Raw genomic sequence first — 16,088 nt, forward strand, 5'->3', positions numbered from 1 at the left:
TTGGGGACCACACGGCAATTCCACAGTCAAATGATAGAAAAAGAAATGATAATAATAGATAGGAAAAAAATGTCTTTACGCAAGTGTAACTAGTGATTGTGGTCTGGATGACAAGTGAAAAATCATTCTATGAACTTTTTGTGTATTTAGGTAACAATTATACAGGAACCATATCAAAGTGAGTCCATAATATCAAACTAAATCATCATTAACAGAGTGAAACATTCATAATAGTGCTTTTGAAAAGAAAGAAAAAAAAAACATATTGTTTACAAGTTATTGGATCATTAGGTCAAATTGGTTGAACCGTGGATTATTAGAAACTAATTTTGCAAACTAGTAATCTTAAAGGAATGTTATGAAATGAACTCATTTTCCACACAAAAAAAAACACGATTACATTTACTTTTGAATATATTTCATTTTTTTCATTTTCTTGTTACCGATATATATTTTTTTTTGTCAACTCTTGTTACCGATATATAGATCATTATAATAATGGATGAATTTGTGAACTAACTAAGTTCTCAATAATTATTAAAAATATTTAATTAAAAAATAAAATAATATTTCACATATAATTGGAAAATGAAGTGAATACCTAAAATTACTTCTTTTTTTTTCTTTTTTTCCCTTCCCATTCTAGACAAAAAGTTGTTATGCCATTTAATTTTTATTCTGCTTTTTTAATAAAGTACATATACATAATTTTATATTATAAGACATATAATCATATGTTGATAGCTTTTAAACATAATTAAATTAGACTGAGCAAAAAAAAAAAAATTAGACTGAGTAATGAATGAAATTAATTTAGATAACATTTATAAACGATTGAATTTTATAATATGACTTTTCGAAAATAGTATAGAACTCGTAAAAAGTAATATAAACTTACTATAGTATTTATAACATAAATATATATTATTGCTAAGAAAACATCAACATATAAAATAGAATGACAGGATGTTCTATATAATATGACAGAAAATTGTATAATTATTTATCAACAGTTTTTTAAGTATCTGATTTAAAAAATTCAAATTATGTTATATGTACAAAAATATTATATTTTTCTAAGTTGAATTTGAAAATTAATTTATTAAAGACTATTAAGGAAATAAGATTGAAGGGAAAGAAATAAACAAACTAAAAATAAAATAAAAACAAATAGAAATGATAGTACACTATATATTTTAGAAATGATGGAAAAGAATTTTTGGTTGGTTAGTTACTGAATTATAGTTTCTTTAATGAATATTGTATGCAATTTTCCTATAGTTTGTAGAACAGTCTTCAATTGAAACATAAAAGTGTTACTGGTTATAAATTAAAACATTTTTCATTGGATTTCTTAAAAACTAAGATGCTATTTTCATGAATATAAACCGTTAGACATATTTGTAGATTTATAGTTTTTGCAACGATAAGAATTACATCTGGTTTTACGATTTAAACATATACATACACCAACATTTAAACATATACGGGTTGACCTTCATTGTCCCTTTGACTATTGACACCAACATTTATTCAATACACTTAACATTTTTTACCTCTTTAATTGTTTTCTTAAACTAATAACTTCATCAATTTTTCTTCTTTTTTTCAAACTAACCAAGTTACATCTGAGAAGATTAACTTAGTATTTTTTACCATAAAAATTAACAAAAAAAATGATATATATATATATATATATAGTATGTGAAGCTTCAAAAAGCAAAAGCTAATCCAGATAAACTAAATTATTATGATTACAAGTGTGAATACAATTTCATCAAAACATAAGAAAAAAAAAGTGGAATAGAAGATCTCACTATCTTACTTTGCTTGCAAGCAACACGTTAAAGTAACTGTATATGTTACACTATTGCCATTCCCAAATCAGAAATGGCAAATTTACAAAAATACAAACAAAATACCTAAAAAATAACATGAGAGGAAAGTGTGTGTGTATGTATGTATACACTATCAGACGATCACCCAACCAAACAAACCATATCAAATTTACTGACCTTCAAACTCAAGACTGATCTTTGAAGAACACACGACTTTCCTCTTCTTCTTGTGAAAATCAAGTCACACTCTGAGCGCATGTTAAACACGAACCTAAGCTACATTCACCCATTAGTCTCTAACTGTCTGGTCTTCTTCTTCTTCAAAAGGATAATGATCAACTTGTTGGGGCTCGGTGAAATTGGCAACATAGGTTGTTACCTTTAGGAAAGGAACTTCGATTTGATCTTTTATAAATGTACAGGTTTTGATTAACTTGATCCCCCGGCGACTTCTGCAGCTCTTTGTCTCATCATTTCCATCACAGCTGCTCTTCTCCGTGAATCTGATTGCTGCTGTAATCTTCTTAGATGCTCCTTCAGGTCACTGAATGAAAAGAGAGATAGAGGTTGACAAGTGACAACGATCATCAACACAAAATTAAATGGACCAAAGTGTTTGATGTCTAAATGAAAGGTTGATTCGTTTACCTGCAACGAGGTACATGGCATTGAGATTCCTTGCAGGCCCGAGCGTGGAGTTGCAGAAGATACCACATTTTCTTGCATAGAACACAACCTCCCGAAGCACGCACTTTGCACTGTATACCATGTCGGAACAGCCCCTTCACTTTCCGGCAATTTGGATACTGACACTGCGCGGAACGACATTGTGATGCATGTACCAGAAGATCAAGCATTTTCCTAAGCTGCAAGACACGCAATTGCCTCGCTTCTTTGTTCTGAGCATTTTGATCAGCTAGAGATGGATGATTGGTCAGCTTGTGAGGATGATTAACTCCGCCATCTCTACGGTAACATGAATCACACACATCGTAGTCTGGACATACTTCACAGCGCCAGCCTTGACCAGTTTCAATGTCGAGGTGACACGCATTACAGGTCGTGACAAAGGCTGGAGCAGTTGGGTTATGCAGATGATAAAGGACCATCATTGACGAATGTTTTGCCCGCCTCAACGTGTCGTACTGGTAGTGGTTCCCTTGACAAAGACTTAGGAACGCTTGCCTAGTATCGAAGAACTCGCTTTCGAGTATCTCATCCTTGTCCCTTGTATCTGCAGGAATGTCCGTAATCTCAACCTGCAAAATCAATACCCCGCAAATATTTATAAAACTGACCGCAGACAAAAGGTGAAGGACACTATCCTCAACAAGCGAATGCAACTCACAGGATATAACGCATGCTTATCCTTAAAATTAACAGGATGCCTTTCCCTGTCTTCACGCCGCTCTTCAGCCTCATAACACCTAAAGAGGAGAATAACATTTATTAATATTTATTCTTAGTGCGCAGAAGAAGGGAGAAAGGAAGAGTTCTTACTTGTCACAAATCTGAAAGTGTTTGCACTGACTACAGCGCCAACGATTTCCAGATACCATCAGCATACAGCAATGTGTGCAAGAAGGTTGCAAGTGGACCATGATAAAGTCCTCCTTCATTGGATGAATGGTCTCACCAAGCTGGAAACAAAGGTGAATATAAATTAACAAGAAGAACAAAAAAAAAATAGTAAAATGGATAGAAAGTAAAAAGATCACTTTATGCATTAGCAGCAGATCCTTGGATGCATTCCCAGACAGATCAGTCTGCCCAGAAGCCTTAAGAGCCCTTTTTGTGATTTTTTGCTTGAGCATTCCTTTCTTATTTCCCTTTCTGCCGTCTTCTTCTTGACTCATCTGGAATATAAGATCCTCTGCTGCACCTGGCCAGTAGTCACCATCGAAATACGGGAGCCTAGCTGCAGTAACCTTAGCTCTACATTCCCCAGTTTGCATAAAGAAATGATCATATAGATTAATAGTTTCCGCCACAATGCCCTCCTTTGAAGCTTTTTTCAACATTGCTAAGTACCTGAAATTAACAACATGAGAATTTGGATTATGTAAACCACTATTTCATACAAAAACTAGTTTTATTCTCAAAAACTGACCACTCTCGTAGTTTATCAGATTTTGGCGTCTTCTGAATTTCTGGATGACAATATAAGATATAGTCCTCGCCCTTGAGCGGCGGACAAGCCCATATGTAGCAGCTCGTGAAACCACGCAGCTTGCAGTATTCTAGGTAACCGATCTAAACACAGGATCAAATTATACCCTTAATCCTCCATACAGTTTAGAAAGAAAGAAAAAACTTAGATATTAGCTGATAACCAAGGTTTTGAGAAGACCAGGACTTACCAGAATTTCGTGGTAAACGAAAGTGCGCAGAGCCTCTCCGTTATAAGATCTAACCTCGGGTCTAAAGTACTTTACAGAATCCAAATAAGAGAGATAAACTCGGCGTTGATTAGGAAATGCGCATTCAGAACCAAATTCTTGGACGTACATCCCAAATAAGCATACTTCTACACCTTCAATCTTTTGGAACAACAGAACCACCTTGCCCAATAAAATGGTGTGTGAGAATGGGTGAAGGATACTTCAAGAGAGGATCAAAAAAGAAATGCATAAATTCACAATGAGCTTTGATCATTCTTACCTTGGACTTGTATGCAAACTCTGTTGGGTAGCTGTCTTCCCGAAAAATATCAAGAAACCGGGGTTTGACTTCCAGCTTCTTGTCAACAGATGAAACAACTCTAATCACAAGGGACTCGGCAGTAGGAACCTGCCAGTATCAATTCAAAGAAAAAACAATGTCAGCTTCAATCTATTGTTTCCAACCAGTAATAAAAGTATAACAAATAGAAAAAATGAGCTCGCAAATGCAAACAACACAAGAAAGACATAAAACCTTAACAAACTCCACCAGTAGATTACCTCATCAAAGCTTTTTCCTTGAGCCCTGGCTCTCTCTGTTCTTTCCTGCTTGAGCTTCTTAAACAACCGCTGCTCTATATGGTCACTGAGAATTGTTCTCGGTAGGTCTTTAGCTCCAAGAACAGCACTCTGAGGTAAGGGTTTCCTCTTACTTTGTTCCACTTCTGCTATATAGCAATAAGGGCAGGTATACTCAGCTTGCCCTCCGTCATTCCTTCGCCCATTAAATAAAGCACAGATCTGATGCTGCCAAGCCTCACATTTATCACATTGGACCCACTGCAGAGGTAGAAACAGATTACAGAATGCACGAAAAAATCAGGAGACAAACACAAAACAAAACTACAAAGTGGAGAGTTGTTTACCCATTCTTCAGTCTCTTCATCATTTTTCTTTTTCTCGAGTCTTGCCTTAGGCATAGGCGTCCCTTCAGCTACTATAGTGTCCCCACGGGACTCATTATAACACGGAATACAAAAGTAGTGACGAGTGTCACCAGCTCCTACAGTGTAATACATCGCATTTCTCTTGATGCGGGCACCACAAGGGGTACAATAAATAGGCGGTGGCTCAAAGGTAAGCTTCTCCACTGCACACAGTTGGCAGGAGTTCTCACTCATTGAATGCTCCATAGCCTGATTCTTTTCAGCTTTGGCTTTACTCTGCAACCACATAAAAGAAACCAGATTAATGTTAAGTACATATAAGAAGGGAAACTACTCATCAATCAAGCTCTTGTGTGAACATCATAAGCTACCAAAAATCACAAACCTGGCCAACCCACTGACGAAGACCCCGGATATGTTCTCTTACTTGCTCAGGAGTGAACAACTCAGTTAACGAAACACCCTTTATCTCTGCTTTTCCAGATTTTGGTAGAGGTTTAACGGACTCTGCCATAATTTCTTTCTTAGGTGGCTCAGCTTCTTTCTCAATTTTGCATTTCTCTTGCCGAGGTGAGACATCAGACAAATCTTGTTTAACTGCTTCAATGACAGGCCTTTGCTTGGGAATATTTTCAGCAATTCCAATTTTCGTCTCTTTGAAACCGGGCCGTGCCTGGACAGAAGCTTCAGAAACCTCAGCTTTCACTTCAGAATACCTAGAAGGTGCACGTACATCACTCTGCCTATGATCCATTCTTTCAGCGTACTGAGACGATTGTGCTTCTGTTATGGAAACAACTGAGCTCTTACAACTTTCCGTCTCAATGTCCACGGGTTGAGAAGGCTGTTCCACCTTCAATCGTTTTAATGAAGGTTGCAAATGCTTCGAAATATCAGCAACAGGCGGAGCACAAGATGTTGCACCAGTAGAGGTCTGTACTGCATCATTGGATATTCCAGCTTCATTCACTGACCTTGCTGCACCACTTTCAGTTCTTAAACGAGCTAGCCGTGCATTTGCCTGTTGCTGTAAGAAGGCCTTCACAGGAATACAGACAGGACAGTTAGATTCCTTACAACTTCGATGGTGATTAATCAATGTCTTTGTGGGTCGGCAGCGCGGGTATGAACATTGAGGCGCATCACAACTGTCCATGTGCTTCCAGAGCTTCTGTACCGTAACGCAATTCCGGTCAGGACACTTGCCTTCAGGCGCTTTGCAGTTGCGAGCATGGCGTAGAAACAGGAGCCATTTCTGTTGATTTCTGAATCTCGGATCTTGATTCCCATTTCCATATCTACAAGAGGTATCTACAGGGTTTTGAGGATTAGGAGATTCTGATGTAGTGGATATATGACTTTGAACTATAGACCCTCCAGACATATTATTGGGCTGAGCTTCGTCCGTTCCTGACATTCTCTGACGGAAATCATTCTGAATGTGCAGTTGGTTCGACATACTATTAGACATTTGAGTATGTTCCTGTGACTGAGATTGCCACTGCCCAGGCAGACCAGATTCTGATTTCACTCCAACAGAAAGGTTGCTAAAACTGTTAATAGAGTCTGAAGCCATACTCTGCGGGTGCAACATCTGCTGTATCTGTTGGCTATTTTGGGGAGCTGATGTACACATATCACTCTGACTTGTGGCAGGGAGAATCTGAGAACCTGCATGACGGTCATCTGCATTGTTCTGGTATTGATTCTGAAACTGAGAAAGCTGGAATTGCTCAGGAGTCTGGGAGTGGATAGACTCGCTAGGGTTTTCGATTCCAGGTTCGTGTTTAACGTGTGTACCCATGTCAGATGCCACATGATTTTGCCCAAAAGCATCATGACTTATAAATCTCTGTTGCTGCTGGCTCTGCTGCTTCAACTGCCGTTGACGAAGAAACTGCTGCTGTTGGTGAAATTGATTAGGTTGTTGCTGAAGTCGATTGGGCTGTTGCTGAAACTGCTGCTGTTGATGTGACTACCAAAAATCAAAAGAGATCAATTACAAACAATCCGTATTCTCAATAAATGAATGATGTTTCACTTGTTGTAATTTAAAGTGAATTCCAATCAGTCCTTACCAGAGAAGAGCTAGTTCTAGGCACAGACTGAAAACTTGTTGTACTGGAGTTCTGAGTATTTGTCATCGTTCCAACAGATGTTACAGCACCATACAAGTTTCCAGATCCGAAAGGGTCAGAATTATTTGTACCATATCCTTCACCTGAGGGAGAAAATAATATAAACTGAATATTCTGATGAGCTGACAATGCAGAAGAAAAAAAGGGGGAGGCAACAAAAACTTTACCCTGCATTCCTGGACGCTGAAGGTTATCATAAACCTGCTGTGAATTTCTGGTTCCTGGATCTACACCTTTTGCATTCATCCCAACACCACCATTTGTGGAGTTGTTGGACACATTAGACATTATTTGTTGCATGCCAGGTCTAAGGCCAACACCCATTTGACTTCCAAGGTTATGTAACAGACGACTATTTTGGCCACCAATATTCTGCCTCTGTTGCTGCTGCTGCTGCTGTGGCTGAGGTGCCATCATAGGCGCAGTAGAAAATCCGCCGCTATTATTGGAAGCTTCAACACTCAAGTAAGATTGGCCATTGTTGTTATTGTTATTAGTATTGTTGTTGACAAATCCAGGGGTAGGCATCATCATCTGGCCGGTATTTCTTTGTGAGCTCATTGATGCCATGTTCCCTCCAGAACCAAGACCAAAATTACTCGATGAATGCTGGTAGCCATTAGACATGTTACCTGCAGACACAAGAAGTAAAAAATTTTAGAGACACAATGAGCAGACACGGGAATATCTTATGTAAATTGTCATGAAAGAACCTCCAAGCATGCCACCAGAATTAAGCAGGCTTCCAGTGTTCATAGCAGTAGTTGTGATGTTATTACTTCCAGCCATTCCAGTATCAACAGAAGATGTCATCATCATATTTGGATTCCCACCACTATGTTGTAACCCTGGAGTGGGTATCATTGTTCCAACGGAAGAAGAATTAGCTTGTCGTTGATTGTAGTTGTTCAATTGTCTGCCTTTGATTAGACTCGCCAGCCGAGGTTCAAGGGTCGCCTGATTCAAGTAATCTTCCTGTAGTTCAAATCAAAAGTGCCACATTAGAAAGAAATTTCAAATTTTATGACATGAATTTTTGAAAGAAAAAAAAACTTACCTTTGTGTTGGCAATTTTAAACAGGCCTTCCTCTAAGCGTCTAGCAACATCCATATACTTTGCCTTTGACGCATCATCAGCTGGAGATGGTTGTTTCTGCTGCAAGATGCTGAAACTGAAAAAAAAAAAAAAAAAAATAGCCAAAAAGTTAAAAGATTTGACTAGCGACAAAACCCAGAGAGAGACAAAACAATCTCACATAAATAGTAAACAGAAAGAAAGCAATATTATACGACACAGACTGCAAGAGAAAGAAAAAAAGTATCTTTAAGTTAAGAAACACCTAAAGAAGCTAAGTACAACTTTAAAAAAAAACATATATAAATCAAAAGCTTACATCTTGATTCGCATGCTCTGCCTTAGTCTCAAGAGGTCATTGTCAACACGTGAAGGTCCTAAACCAGCATTACTAGTAGTAGTAGGAGCACCACCACTACCGTTAACTAAATTCTGCATCTGTGAGTTCCCATTCTGCTGTTGGTTCGAAACCTGTCCGGACGACAAGTGAGCCTGAACATTCATTGTTACCAACTTTTAAATCTCCTTCGCCTTGTTCTACCTCTTCTCTTAATCAACAGTAACAAACACTGCATAACTTAAAGTCACACAACACCCAAGTGTCATCTCCTGATTAGCTCGTCCCCTGCTTAATAGAGCTGAAAATTAACACAAAATGATAACGCAATTAAGTAACCAATTAACGAAATTGAAACAAAAATAAAAACCCTAAAAATTCGAACACCTAACCTTTGAATTGATTCACAAAGGAGCTGAACTCAGATAGAAATTCGCGGGATACCAATCGGTTGGTACTGAATTGAAGCGAAGTCGATGAAGAGGCGATTGGGGCACGTGCGAGAGAGCTGAATCAAAGACGAGGTTAGAGAGATAAGGATGATCAAGTAGGTAAACGAAGATGGGAAGGTGGGAAAGAAGACAAGTTTTTTCCCAAATCGGGGGGATTTTTTCTGGGCTTTAGAGTTCGTAGAGGGCTCGCTCGATTTGGGGATTGAGCTTTTTTTTTTTCAACTTTCCTTTCTGAGGATTTGTTCTAAAATAGCAACCCAAAAAAAATAAAATATTAATTTCTTGTCTGAAATGCGATAATTGGCGCAAACCGGAATTCATGAACCGGAATCGAAGTGGTTTACAAACAATTCAATTACACAGCGCAAAGCTGGTTATACAACAAAGGAACGCAGTAAGCAAGCACTCGGTCTTTTATTTCTAAACACAAAACAATGAAGCAAAAAAGGACTGCTCTCATCAACGGTAGAGACTCTCTGATTTGAGATTCTCAGCGATCTCAGTCTCCCATCGATCTCCATTCTCAAGCAGCTTTTCTTTGTCGTACAGAAGCTCCTATCATAGTGGAACATACACAACGTTCAATGTTACATGCCACGGAGTCATTTATTGTGTCTTAGAGAAAATTTGTGATGAAGCTGACAGACCTCGTGTGTCTCGGTTGCGAATTCGAAGTTAGGTCCTTCGACGATTGCATCAACGGGGCAAGCTTCTTGGCAGAAGCCACAGTAAATGCATTTTGTCATGTCGATGTCGTACCTGTTAGAGGGTCTTTAGATCATTACTACACACGAAATGGTGGAAAAGAAAGCGTATGGTTAGTGAATTTGAAGTAAAGGGGATATTGACCTTGTGGTTCTGCGGCTTCCATCTTCTCGCTCTTCTGCTTCTATTGTGATTGCTTGAGCTGGACAGACCTGATGAAATAGAAAAGTATCCCTCGCAAAAATCAAAATCCGAGGTAAGAAATTATCCTATATCAATCTAAGATACCATGTGATCTTCATACATAACCAGATAACTGTCAGCAGATATGATCATTTCAAAGAACTCTAGCGACTTCAACAGCAAATATTACTAATACTCAAATGATTCTTCTAATAATTAGAATGAACCACAGCATAATGGGTTAACAATTTTCGTCAAATCAATGCAAAAGGCACTCATCTTCCGAAGATGCCTTTACAAGAGTTATGAAGCCCTAATAGAATATTAAAGCCTTAGCATAGATCTAAAGACTCACAGCTTCACAGAGTTTGCAGGCGATGCAGCGTTCCTCCCCAGTAGGATAACGTCGAAGAGCATGTTCACCACGGAAGCGAGGGCTCAGTGGACCCTTCTCGAATGGATAATTGATCTACATACACAAGAAATAGCTTCAGAATCATACAGATTTCTTTTCATCCAGAAGATTTGAAAGCAGGGAGAGATGTCACTCACAGTAACTTTGGGATCAAAGAAGTACTTGAGGGTCAACGACAAACCACGGACCATTTCAGTGAGAAACAGAGTGTTTATGCTCCGTTCAAACACTGCAAAAATCAAAAACCCGAGGATAAGATTGAGAAAAAAAAAAAGAAAAACCCAAAAACAAAGTGTATAGTTCATAATAGCATACCAGTATTCCAGTCCTTGGAGATTTCCTTAGCAAGCTGCTCCTCTTCTTCATCATCTGAGTATCACAAACAAACACATAAGTCATCATCAACGCATCAGAAAAACACATGTCATCAACGGTCCACAGAACCCTTAAAAACAACAGCAGAGAAAAGAATATACCTTTCTTGGAGCCATAAGAAATAGCACGGGACTGCAGTCGAGAAAGATGAGATCCCTGCAAAGCTTGCCCTGACAAAACCTATCCACAAAGACAAGTTAATAAGAGCACTAACCATAACTTACACACACCATAGAAAAAAATGAAAACTTGCAAAAAAAACGCTCTCAGTCACACAAACATAAAGAGGACCTAGATCATGATAAACTCTCCCTCTTATGATTCATCCATCACCCAGCTAAAACTCAAATCCCTCTTTCTCACTCTACATCGATTGAGATACAATAATCCCTAATCCAATTCGAAAGCAAAACGAGAGACAGAGAGTGAATCCAATCCTCATTTCTACGCAATCCAAACAAATCGAACTAAACGAGAGAGAGAGAGAACGAGATTCATACGAGATGTCGAGCACGGATAGTATCCAGAGACCTGCGAGCAAGCATCGACGCCATTGACGGATCTCTCCCAAATTCGATTTCGAACAAAAAAAGTGAAATTCTCAGAACAAAGAGAACTTAAATCGAATTAATATCCATTATTACAAATTAGTCCCGAAATTAAGATATTATTATAATTTAGTCCCTGGCACAATAGCTATTGGTTTTACTGAACTGGTGACATTACCGGATTATAAATTTAAACCGAATCGTTCCCTGCTTTTAACGGGATACAATCAGAAAATTAACTAATAAGAGTTACAAAGTGTTTGATAGTTATTACATTACACATCTTCTATCACTGAAGATTCTTTACAAAAGAAGTTTTTCTTCAGTTGAAGTTGGTAGATCGGTGATTTGGTGCAATGTAGAGAGAGTTTCCACAGTTGATGTGAGATTGCATCAAAGGATTCCATCTATCGAATATTATCCGTCCACCACGCCCCATCCTCCCCTGAAACCGCCTTTGAGGTTGTTGACCACCGGAGGTTGCATCAGGTGCTGGAGGAACTATCCCTGCAGCTGCTAGTTTCTCAGGAACCAGCGGTTTTGTGAACAGCATCACCGGTTCATTAGGATCCTAAGAAGATCAAAATGTGATTAATTATATCAACCAGATATAGAGAGATGGTGGAGTTGTAAAGAGAAGGTTTTTAACCAGTTTGTGAAGCCAATTGTGATGCGAGTGTCGTCTTCTAACTTCTTGTTTTATGCCTCCGTGTTGAGATGCATTCAGATTTGAGTTTGTGAAACGAGAGTTGGAGATAAGGGAAGGTCTTGTGCGTACGTGAGTGCTAGTGTAGTCATCTGAGTCCATGTAATCCTCGTCGCTTGAGCCAAATTTGTAAGATGTTGTAGCTGGTGGAAACCCAGGCAGACCCAAGGTATCTTCCAAGAGCTCTGTTTCATGCTGCAAATATCAAAACTCAATTCTCAGACTAAGCACCAAAACCACACACTCACAGAGTTCCAAGAGAAGTATTAGTACGTACCCTGTATTGGAGTTGCATTCTTTGAAGGCTAACCTCGCCATCCATGACATCCCTCTTCTTTTCTTCTCTCTAGAGAATAGTAACTTCGAATTAGTAAAATTTGAGGATGCAACCTTTTTGTTAAAATATGAAATGAAAGTTACATACAAGTCAATATAAAACTGTCATAAAGAACACCTTAATGAGAGCCTCCAGAATGGTCTTCGCTTGGTCAAGATTGCGTCTAACCTGTAACAATAATATAATTCCAGAAAGACTTGCATTCAGAATCCAACAAAAAAAGTATAAACGAGTCAAAATAGATAATTAACAGCCTAGAAGGGCATTATTCAAGGCAAACTGCTCAGGTTTCAGACTGGTTCAAGCAAGAAATGTAAAGATAATTCAAGTGGTTCCCTTACCTGTCGAAGCTTTTCAAATGACTGCACATTGTTTTCTCTCCTCTGCATCTGTAGTAGAAGTAAAGGTTACTCCTCAGTGTTCTTGTTTCTCTAATTGAATTCAAATATAATAAAGGTATCACGATAACGGCCTACCCTTCTTGTGTGGAGTCTGTGAGCTTTCTCCCTCGGTCTAAATACATTGTAGGGATTGGTGTCATTGACCGGTGGAGGAGGCTGTTCCAAACAAAGAAGCAAAACTTCAATTAAAATAACAAAGGTAAGAAGACCCTTTTGAGCATGGGCCTTGATTGTTTCAACTGTAGATAATGGTACAAACCTGCAAACGCCGCAAGATAGGTTTCTGCCATCTTTTGCGCTAAGTTGACACCAAAAAAAATGAAACATATGCATTAGTCTTCTAAGCCAAACGTACTTCAGATGTTTAACTAGTTTCTAATCCTGATCACAAGGATTATGCATGGCAACACAACGTATGTTTCCAGATAAGTTATAACAATCAAGCTATGACAAACCTTGTCTTTCCAGTAGTTGAAAATAGCCTGGAAGACTCCATAATTGATGGACAGTGATTGCAGCGCCTGTAATAAGATGACAACAAGAGTTAATCCACAATACTATGCCAATCAAAGCAAAGGTATATACCTCAATAGCACCATCAAGCTGCAAATGCACAGGAACGGGAGATCCAAGGGTAGGTGTAATAACTCCTGCTCTTTCCCGCGTCTTGTGATCCAACACCTCTAATTTAAAAATAATGCTCTCAAACCTGTTTCATTTCATGTGTTAGCACTTGATTGAAGGTTGGTTAGATGTTAACACATTTAGCAAAATCCAATCACTCTCAGTACTATATAGAGAGAGCTAATCCATGTAAAACAAGAACAGTACACAAAATATGATAGTTAGATCGGTTAACTTTACATTTCAGGTGAAAGCTGCTTGTTATCTTTATCAAACTCATAAAGCCAGTCATCATCCTCATTGTCAAGATCATACTCCACAAACTCTCCAAGCTCAGACCGAGCTGCAAACAAAACAAAAAAAGCAAACAAAGCCACAGACTTTAAGTCTCCAATTAAACAAACAAAGCACTTTCATTATACAAAAAACCAAACCTCCTCTTGCACGTAGATAAGAAGCAGGTTGACCAAACGTAGGTGAATAATCTCTTTCATAACTATCCACAACAACAAACTGAGGCGTTGGTATCTCTGAAGCAAGCTTCTTGCTTGGCACTGGAGACACCTGAATTAACACATAAACCCAAAATGCAAAAGGAAGCATTTTTAACACTAAACTAACAACGGCGAAACGATCGAAATGAGTTTAGAAGAAGAAGAGACTATATGGGGACTGGACCTCATGGTCAAGCTCTACGGAAGAAGCTAAACGCAGGAGCTGAGGGTTCCTAGTTGGCGTGTCGTCGTCTTCAAAGTCTTTATACGATTTCAAAATCGGAAGCTTCTTGTGAATGTCCAGTGGCCGCGGACGGAAAGAGAGCCGACTCATTTCTCACCAGCAAATGCGATCGATCGATCGAACGCGGATTTTGAATCGGGGAAGGGACGAGTAAGAGAGAGATCAAATTCCAATTTCTAGGGTTCTTTTTTTTTGGTTTCTCCGCCGGGGGAAGATGCGGCGGTGGGGAAAAAGGAAACTCTTCCGTGAAGGTCAAACTCAAAATCGAACAAGCGAGTATAGCAGCTTAAAGGAAATTAAAATAAAACTTTTATTTTCTCCAAAACATATTTAAAAGGGAAAAATGTGTGTTTTTTCTATAAATTTAGTAATCCAAAAATAATTTCATTAATATTTTTACATTAAACTTCTTAATCCAGTTACATGTAGTTGATTATATTTATATTATAAACCACATCGCAATATATGAGATCTGAATCCTAACAAAAAATGATTTGTAAATTAATATATAAATCAATATAAAAATAATATCAAATTTAAATGAATATAATGTAAAACAAAACGATCATAATACCTCAGACGGAAAAACAAAATTGATAAGATAATGATAAAACAAAACACTATGTTTACTAGTTTGACATTTATGCAATTAGTTTCTGTAATCAATCAGTTAAAAACATAGGAAAAATGTTTATCACCAAAATTTATTAGAAGAAAAAACTTGAAGAAAATTAAAGATCATTCACTCATTTTAATTTCTGTAATCAATCATTTTACATTATGCAAATAACTTCTGTAATCAATCATTTTAAATCTAAAAAAATTAATGAATAAAAAAAAGATTGAAAATCTATAAAGCTAAATGAATATAATTAATTTCACATTATACGATTAACTTCCATAATCGACTATGGTATCTCCAACAATCAGAAATTGACATGATACCATATGCCACTAATGCAATTAGCTTTCATAATTAATCTTTTAAAAATATAATAAAAAAAGGGTTTTTAGTAATTAAACCCCTCAACTAAAGATGAATCGTAAAAAAAACCATCAACTAAAAATCCTGTAAAATAAACCCTCAACTTTAATTCCGTTAACATATGTTACCCTCCGTCTAAAAAACCGTGACGGAGGGTGACATATGTTAACGATTTATAAGTTGAGGTTTTATAATGTTGAAAACTTAGTTGAGGGTTTTTTTTACGATTCAGAAATAGTTGAGGGGTTTTATCACTAAAAGTCATTAACGGGTTTTTAAGTTATTTATTATCATTTATACATTGTTTTAGATTGATGTGTAAGCCTTTAAAACTAATTTATATTTTTAATACATTAATCTATTATAAAATTAATTTATACATCTTAAATTAATAATTTTCAACACGACTTACAACTTATTATAACTTCAAAATATTAAATTATTTGATATTTGGCAATAGTGATATAAAAAAATTGTGTGTTTATATCGTCATTGTCAAATATAAAATAATTAAAAGTTTCTACGCAATATTAAGTCTTAATTAGTGTCGAGGATAATTCATCCATGAAGTCAATCTTTCTATTTTGAGTAAGACATATTTTTTCTTCTTTTCATGATTTTCGTCATCCGGCTTATACTTTCCTATTTTCCTATATTGTTCTTGATTTATTGTATTACTTTATGTTTCAAATATATTATTGATCAAGAAAATTAAAATATAATGTAGTTATTCCAAAATCAATGAGAATAAAAATAATCATGTATTATTTTGGAAGGGGGGGGGGGTGAAGTATGAGCCAGATGACATAAATCATGAAAATAGAAAAAAATACGTCATACTCTAAATAGAAAGATTGACTTTATGGATAAATTATTTCGACACTACTTAAGACTTAATATAAC

At 37.1% G+C, this 16,088-nt stretch overlaps 3 protein-coding genes across 5 annotated transcripts; all 3 read right to left on the minus strand.

The window, feature by feature from the left end:
• Window positions 1-1,717: 1,717 nt before the first annotated feature.
• Window positions 1,718-9,379, minus strand: LOC106354656 (histone acetyltransferase HAC1). Of its 3 annotated transcripts, XM_048736404.1 has the most exons (17): window positions 9,109-9,379; window positions 8,699-9,017; window positions 8,362-8,476; window positions 8,018-8,279; window positions 7,472-7,936; window positions 7,245-7,387; window positions 5,552-7,141; window positions 5,146-5,442; window positions 4,781-5,059; window positions 4,500-4,628; window positions 4,199-4,399; window positions 3,949-4,091; window positions 3,557-3,869; window positions 3,339-3,478; window positions 3,187-3,265; window positions 2,487-3,097; window positions 1,718-2,382 (listed from the first exon to the last, which is right to left on the minus strand). In XM_048736404.1, exons 2-17 carry the CDS (start codon window positions 8,881-8,883, stop codon window positions 2,268-2,270), a joined length of 5,067 nt encoding a protein of 1,688 aa, XP_048592361.1. In that variant the 5' UTR covers window positions 8,884-9,017; window positions 9,109-9,379; the 3' UTR covers window positions 1,718-2,267. The 3 variants fall into 3 exon arrangements, with proteins under 3 accessions (XP_048592361.1, XP_048592359.1, XP_048592360.1); XM_048736402.1 differs by having other exon boundaries at window positions 7,245-7,936; XM_048736403.1 differs by having other exon boundaries at window positions 7,245-7,936; window positions 8,699-9,004; window positions 9,109-9,364.
• Window positions 9,380-9,468: 89 nt separating this feature from the next.
• On the minus strand, window positions 9,469-11,533 carry LOC106354655 (NADH dehydrogenase [ubiquinone] iron-sulfur protein 8-A, mitochondrial). The gene is made up of 8 exons (XM_013794650.3): window positions 11,347-11,533; window positions 10,948-11,026; window positions 10,787-10,840; window positions 10,609-10,700; window positions 10,412-10,525; window positions 10,018-10,085; window positions 9,816-9,927; window positions 9,469-9,723 (listed from the first exon to the last, which is right to left on the minus strand). Exons 1-8 carry the CDS (start codon window positions 11,398-11,400, stop codon window positions 9,628-9,630), a joined length of 669 nt encoding a protein of 222 aa, XP_013650104.1. The 5' UTR covers window positions 11,401-11,533; the 3' UTR covers window positions 9,469-9,627.
• A 16-nt stretch (window positions 11,534-11,549) lies between these two features.
• BNAA07G34590D lies at window positions 11,550-14,498 on the minus strand. The gene is made up of 12 exons (XM_013794649.3): window positions 14,141-14,498; window positions 13,897-14,026; window positions 13,703-13,805; window positions 13,424-13,547; window positions 13,294-13,359; window positions 13,098-13,136; window positions 12,914-12,994; window positions 12,779-12,826; window positions 12,555-12,605; window positions 12,378-12,446; window positions 12,044-12,295; window positions 11,550-11,965 (listed from the first exon to the last, which is right to left on the minus strand). The coding sequence occupies exons 1-12, from the start codon at window positions 14,288-14,290 to the stop codon at window positions 11,717-11,719; spliced, it is 1,362 nt and encodes a 453-aa protein (XP_013650103.1). The 5' UTR covers window positions 14,291-14,498; the 3' UTR covers window positions 11,550-11,716.
• Between the last annotated feature and the right edge of the window lie 1,590 nt (window positions 14,499-16,088).

Source organism: Brassica napus, chromosome A7, assembly GCF_020379485.1.
Source record: "Brassica napus cultivar Da-Ae chromosome A7, Da-Ae, whole genome shotgun sequence".
In the NCBI taxonomy this organism is placed as follows: Eukaryota; Viridiplantae; Streptophyta; class Magnoliopsida; order Brassicales; family Brassicaceae; genus Brassica; species Brassica napus.

Bases quoted from the DNA above. Each gene is read 5' to 3' on its own strand.
- LOC106354656 (XM_048736402.1), bottom strand. From the start codon at position 8,883: ATGAATGTTCAGGCTCACTTGTCGTCCGGACAGGTTTCGAACCAACAG. The intron at 8,477-8,698 runs GTAAGCTTTTGA...TTTTTTTTTCAG, and splicing joins CAGAGCATGCGAATCAAGAT to TTTCAGCATCTTGCAGCAGA. The intron at 4,629-4,780 runs GTAATCTACTGG...TGATACTGGCAG, and splicing joins AAGGAAAAAGCTTTGATGAG to GTTCCTACTGCCGAGTCCCT.
- LOC106354655 (XM_013794650.3), bottom strand. From the start codon at position 11,400: ATGGCGTCGATGCTTGCTCGCAGGTCTCTGGATACTATCCGTGCTCGA. The intron at 10,701-10,786 runs GTATGCTATTAT...TGATTTTTGCAG, and splicing joins CTCCAAGGACTGGAATACTG to TGTTTGAACGGAGCATAAAC. The intron at 10,086-10,411 runs GTGAGTCTTTAG...CTATTTCATCAG, and splicing joins CCTGCAAACTCTGTGAAGCT to GTCTGTCCAGCTCAAGCAAT.
- BNAA07G34590D (XM_013794649.3), bottom strand. From the start codon at position 14,290: ATGAGTCGGCTCTCTTTCCGTCCGCGGCCACTGGACATTCACAAGAAG. The intron at 13,360-13,423 runs GTATATACCTTT...ATCTTATTACAG, and splicing joins AGCTTGATGGTGCTATTGAG to GCGCTGCAATCACTGTCCAT. The intron at 12,296-12,377 runs GTACGTACTAAT...TGATATTTGCAG, and splicing joins GAATGCAACTCCAATACAGG to CATGAAACAGAGCTCTTGGA.